The sequence below is a fragment of the Syngnathus floridae genome, chromosome 1, assembly GCF_059516105.1.
Source record: "Syngnathus floridae isolate MCC-2025c chromosome 1, RoL_Sflo_1.0, whole genome shotgun sequence".
Classification (NCBI taxonomy): Eukaryota; Metazoa; Chordata; class Actinopteri; order Syngnathiformes; family Syngnathidae; genus Syngnathus; species Syngnathus floridae.
This window is the reverse complement of record NC_142413.1, coordinates 23,743,652-23,750,287: the sequence shown is the minus strand read 5'-3', so window position 1 is coordinate 23,750,287 and position 6,636 is coordinate 23,743,652. Positions and strand designations below refer to the sequence as shown.

The window sequence follows — 6,636 nt, the reverse complement described above, 5'->3', positions numbered from 1 at the left end:
CTTAGCCGACAGGAACTCAAGACCACTCATATCATAGTGACATTTATTGAACTAGGTCTTCCCTTCCGTACAGCGTCAGGACAACAAAACCTCATCGATGTCACTCTACATCACTTTAAATGAGCGTCAAAGCTGTGACAGTGAAGTTGAAATAATTTCCATTTCAATTGAAGGTGAAATCATTAAGGCTAAAAAGAAAACAGTTGTGTTTCAATGGAGAATCCTTCTGACATGCAAATCAGAATATTCATCAGACTTAAACTTGAGGTCAAAAGATGATTTCCTCAGTCAAAGTGTGCCGGCATATGGCATTCTTTGATAAAGTTCTCGCGCTACCCACAGGATGGCAAGCACCTTCGCCGTGCTCATTTTCAATTACATGAAGATAAACGAGATCACAAGGTTAACAAAGTTGCATTGAGAGTCAAGTGCAGGCATCCAATAACAAAGTGGCAAATACTTCCCAGTTTGTTGTGATGCCATTAACAAATGACTCAGAAGATTAACTTTATTCATTTGTCATTGGGTGAGCCTAAATTTTGTTCTTTAACATCTCACACTGAATTTAAATCCATTTTGAAGACTAAAAATATTTAATCTGAATGGATAAACATCAAAATGGCCAATAACCACATGACACAAGGGTGCAATTTTGGACGCTGCACCTGAGTTGCACAAACCATTCATTACGAGCATGTACATTGAACCAGTGATTCCCAACCACTAATGTGCCACAGAAAACTAGACAATTCCACTAAACTGGTCTGAAAGATATTTATTTACCACGAATAATATGTTAATCAGTCCATGCTAGTAACATATAGTGGCAAGCAGAACAAGTAAATGCTCTTCCACTGGATGTCAGAAGCCACATTTAATCTGTACTTTTTTGTGACATTTTTCTGTTTTGGTGCTGTATGCCTTGGCTTGATAAAGGTTGGGAAACAGTGCACTGTTGGGACATACATCCTGTGTCCCGGAACCTTTTGTCCACGTATCGTTACTTGGGGAGAGAAAAAATGCCCTGAATGAGTCACTTGGGGCAGGAGACAACACTGTTAACCCTCAAGCTAACAGTTGAGTGAGCTATGTGGGCGGAGCTGTGCAAGTGCGTGAACAGAGCCTATATAACAGTCACAATAAAATCATGAGGTGGCGCTATAAAGTGAGTGAGCTGCATGCTTATATGGCGCATGTTGAATCATGAAAACCTGTTGTGACTTCCAGCCTCTCCTTAGAGAGCAAGAGTCATACTTGTAATTCTAGCAAAGCAATAATAAGGCATCACTTATTAAACGTTACACACAAGATGTAGCTAACATGCGTCGCTAATGACTGACTACACTGAGGGACGAGTACTGCTAACCGCTTTCTGAGAATACAATGGCAAACAAAATGTCGACTATTTCCTCAAATGGCTCATTCGCTACAGAGCCGTCTTGATTTCTGCGTCGTGTCATGTCCTTGGCCTCCACATCCGATCAGCTGAATTGAGAAAACAGTAATTATCACACAGGAATAAATTGTGTTTAATGAGGAAAAGTGACATTTCAACAACTTCTTCATGTTAGAGGACATGTGGAAAATGTACTTTTGAGTTTCATACGCACATATACTGTCGCGCGAGTACAAACCGTAAACCGTGGTCTGGCGGGCTTTCTCATGAAGTGAGGATTTTTTTTGTTGTTCCGAAAATGTCGGTCTACACTCCCGCCTGACTTCAAGACACACTCACCTCGGTCTAATAGATGAAGAGCACCCTTGTTCGGGGTAGACTGGCGTAGGTGGGATCAGCCAGCTTGCGCACTCGGGAGTAGTTGACAAAGCCTCTGACGAACAGCATGAAGCCTGCAATGCAAACATTGGTAAAGCGTAGCTAGCATTTTGTCTAAAAGAAGAAAAAAAACTGTTTTAAATTTAGTTTTTACTCACCCAAGGCCAGGAACACCCACCACAACCAGTACTGGCCATCAAAGTAGCCAGGGAAGTAGGTGGAAAACTACGAAGAGCAGCCATTAACCAATCAAAACACGAGCTACAGTCGGCATACATAATTAATCCTAACTATTTCTCACCCTGACAATAAGAACCCATTTGATGAGGGACAGGCCAAACCCTGAAATGGCTCCGTATCGACCGGCAGCTGACGTGGTCAAACAGAAGGACAAGAAGAAGCCGATCCAGTTGAAGAGGAATGCCACTGAAAGACAAAAACACTTCAGAACTCTGACATTTTGTTTTGCTGTCAAAGATTGTGGAAGTTGACATGATTTGCTTTCGAGGGCCACATAAAAAGGTATGGGGGACCACGTCTGGCCCCTGGGCCTTGAGTATGACACTGGTGATCTTGCACCTTCCTAAGAGTTCTAGTAGCATGCAGATGTTAACTTGGTCAGTTTTGTCTCACGTCATTTTGCCGTCAACAGACAATGCTGAAGTAGAATGAGGAGCTTCATTTAGACGCATTTGCCCTAATATCAAAGTCGTGCTTTGACACCATCTTGAAGAAAGTTTCTTACTGAAGAACGTGAGCATGAATATGCCGTCATTGCCTATCCGCAGCTGGTCGGCATCCTCAAAGTCGTCTCGGGCCACAAATTCATCCTCCTGGAAGCAAATAGTTGATTAAGCGATGCAGCAGCAAACAAATGAGCGGAGCGAAGAAAGTACCGTGACTCTTCTGGTGACGAGGGGGAGGGCAGCCTCCGCTTTGCTTCGCTCCGCTTCGTCGTAGGACGGCAAAGTGGTGGCCACGCTGTAGGATGGAGGGTTGGGGAATCTGCCGCTATCTTCCTTATATTCAAAGAAAGCTGGCAAGGAGAAAGCTCTTTTGTCATGAAACTGTTCATTTTGCTGAAAGTATGCATTTAACACTGTCATGAGGAGAAGCAGTGAAGAAATTCTTACGTCGCAAACTAGCATCGCTCATAACCTCAAAGCATCTTATTTCTCTTAGTCGCAATCGAGGACCTTCTGTAAATGGTAATTTACTAAAAGCAGAGCAGCAAGGAAAAGGGGGGGGGGGGGAATACATTAGAGCAAACTTGGGCAAATTACGGCCCGCGGGCCACATCCGGCCCTTTGTGCGTCCCTGTCTAGCCCGCATGAGGCCAATCGTAATTTAAAAAAAAAAAATTAAAAAAAATTGTGTCGTGCGTACAATACAACTGTTTCGCTTTTATTTTGAACGGTGTCGCACTTCCGTGTAGCGTGCGTGCATGTGAGCTGTGCGTGTAGGTGAACAGTGCGAAGTAATGCTGCCCTCAAAATGTGTGCTGACGCGAAGAAAAGAAAAGTTGACAAGGAGCGCCGTGTTTTCAACAAGACATGGACTGCCAAGTATTTCTTTACAGAAATGAAAGGTAAAGCCATGTGCCTGAATTGTGGTACACAGGTCGCTGTGTTTAAAGAATATAATTTGAGTCACCACCACACGACCAAGCATGAGAAAAAATACATCTGTCTGATAAACAGGGCGCATCAGAGGCTGATTCATTGCTAGCAAAACTGCAAGCCCAACAAGGACTTTTTATCAAACTTCACACCCAGAGATGGAGCGGCTTTGTCATTTGAGGAAAAGTTAAAGAAGTTAAGAATATATTGTACTGATTAATAATTGTTTTTTTATTTGACCTTTACACCACAATTTCACATAGCTTAATATAAATAAAAACAGAATAATTGTATTCTTCTAATTACCAGTACCAACTATTTAAAATAAATAATTTAGTGCATTTTACAATGGAAGAAAATTGAGCACGTTTAAGTTATCGTAGCTGTGGCCCTCTGACACAACTCAGGTTTTTCATGTGGCCCCTTGTAAAAATTAATTGCCCACCCCTGCATTAGAGTGAAATGCATCCATTACTGTTAATGGTCCATTCCATTCAAGGCAAGACTTTCATGTGGCTGTCATCCAGCAGCCGCCTTTGTGTTTTGCCCAAACACAACGGAGGGCAGTCAAGTGAGTAAGTGGACTCGCATCCATTTACAACATGTATGGTCTGTCGACCAATTCCAATACTGGTGGAGTTTTGGCATCCATTTTTCGCACATTAATCACAGTAAGAAAAATTCAAGTGGATGTGAACAAATATTTGTCCTTGAGAAAGAAAATGGATGGATGGATGGATGGATGGATGGATGGATGGATGGATGGATGGATGGATGGATGGATGGATGGATGGATGGATGGATGGATGGATGGATGGATGGATGGATGGATGGATGGATGGATGGATGGATGGATGGATGGATGGATGGATGGATGGATGGATGGATGGATGGATGGATGACTAATTAATTCCTATTGTATAGGTGAAACAAAGTTTTAATATCAAGGACAATGCACTCAATTTTAGTAGTTCAATTCAAAATGGGAAACTCAAAAGCATTTTTTTTAAAGATTCAGCACACACACACACACACACACACACACACAAACACACACAGTAAAATATATTTTTGTTTCCCCCAAATTATAACAATTACAATTCACACCTAAATAACATGAAAAACAATTAAACACCAAAATCAGATATGAATTGGCCTACACGCAGCAATTTCAATGCAAGTGTTAAATAAATCGGCATGATATCAGAATTCTACTCTGAATTGAACTGTTCCACGATAGCATGATTAATTGAGTAGCACCCATACCAACTTGGAGGTCTACCGTACGTATGAGATGAGGCAGAATTTAGCTCCCGAACCTGCATTAGCTGCTGCGACGCTGGTGTAGGGCGGTGGCGCATCCTGGGAAGGATCCTCTTCGGATGTCGGGAGCGGCTCTTCCTCGTTCACCAGCTGAGTGATAAGGAACAACGTGTCAATACCAAACCCCGCTTTGGGCCAAAGCTCCACATGCTGATGAGGAGGAATGCATCAAATATCACCTATCGATCAACAGGATAATGACCAAATCAATATATAAAGGGCATAATGTTCATTTGTTTCAACTGAAACAAGTATAGGGAAAATTATTTTACTTATAATCGTGACATTTGAATAGATAATGGATAAGATTAACAATGACAAATTTTAGTCAGAGGTGGATTTATGTGCCACTAAAGGTATTTTTGACTGATTATCTACTTTTTTCTAGCACATCATGTTTTTGAGAGGTTTTACCTGTAAAAGCGCAATATAGATTTTGTTTATAGCTATGATGTTTCATAAAATAGTCCACTTGTTGCTAAACCTAACTCTTAATTCATAAATGTTACTTAAACTGTATTACATCTTATATAGTTATTGCATTATTATGAACACCTGATGCGCTAGAGAAAAAAATTGGGCAGATTCTAAATCAGCACAAACAAATTCATCTATAAAAATTAACTAGAATTTCTAATTATAATATGTAATGATTTGTTGACCAGAGTTAATTTCATCAACTAAATTTGAGGACAAACATTGCAGGAACACACAAACGCCCGGTTTACATGTTAATGGTGCTCAACCAATTAAGCGGCTGGCTCATTTAATCAAATGAAATTAGAACTTTAGAAATTGGCCAATTGTCTTAGTTGTTTTTATCTTGTTGCTCTTTCTTGGTTACTTACACAATTGCACATTACAACACAAGATAAATATGATGAAATGCAAACAAAAGGCAGTGTTTCTCTCATCTAAAATCTAGCTAGTGAAGGACAATGTACTGCAAAACTGTCAAATGTTCTGCCTGCATTTCATATCATTACTGTTGTAAGACTGAAGGAACAAAACTTGGTAATGTTAACAATTTCTATATTTGAATTAGTCTACCGATGAATGTGTTTTCTGTGAATCAGATTTATTCTTCCAAATGTCATAATTGCCCCCCCCCCAAAAAAATCCATATTAGTCAGGCCCTACTTCGCTCAATGGTAATGATTGATATGGTTGCAAGATGTTATGCTCTTAAATCAGTGTAGTTTGTATTCTATGACATTGTTGATGAATGACATTTCAATTTGTTTCTTTGGAAAATAACACTGGGTTGTGGTTAGCGAAACGCAGCTAATGCTAACTGACGCAGGATGGTGCTAATATGTAGTCAAATGCGCTTGATACACGGATCGTGATGCGTTTCAAGTGTTTTGTGCACGATCCAATAGAAGCGAAACATTATCAAATGCGACGCGTTTCTTATCGCTAATGACAGGCTAAGCTAGTGGGAACAAATATCCGGCTAGCGTCGGTTGATTATGCTGAGCTAGGCTTTACCTCTTGATATCTGACGTTGCTGTTTTGCTCAGCCATCGTAAACGCCTTGTGTTGATTAAAATAACCTCTTCCGACCCAGGAGGGCAAAATACGTTGAAGAAGAACGGCCCTCGCCGATGAACGAGGGGCTGTTACGCTGCCTTAAATCGGCCAACTTTTTCCTTCACGAGCGCCTCCAACTCGGTCTGATGATGCGTTCATGGCTTTCGGAAAATTTGTGATCGATTGTTGTCACGTCACAGATAATCGAATTGAGCACAAATCTGGAAACAAACTAAACATCACAAGTTGTCTGATATTCAAAATAGTAGGCAACCTGAGGTTATCAACTGGAGTTGTATAAACCATCTCCTCATTTTTTTTCCTGTACAGTCCAGATAATGAAGAGTTCCTGGTGTAACTAAATGTAACACGAGTTGAGGGACAAGA

General features: G+C 40.8%; 1 protein-coding gene across 1 annotated transcript; it reads right to left on the bottom strand.

Moving 5' to 3' along the window:
* Positions 1-26: 26 nt before the first annotated feature.
* Positions 27-6,417, bottom strand: ndfip1 (Nedd4 family interacting protein 1). Its single transcript, XM_088389399.1, has 8 exons — positions 6,208-6,417; positions 4,713-4,806; positions 2,671-2,810; positions 2,520-2,607; positions 2,076-2,200; positions 1,933-1,999; positions 1,736-1,848; positions 27-1,485 (listed from the first exon to the last, which is right to left on the bottom strand). Exons 1-7 carry the CDS (start codon positions 6,241-6,243, stop codon positions 1,742-1,744), a joined length of 657 nt encoding a protein of 218 aa, XP_088245525.1. The 5' UTR covers positions 6,244-6,417; the 3' UTR covers positions 27-1,485; positions 1,736-1,741.
* Positions 6,418-6,636: the final 219 nt, after the last annotated feature.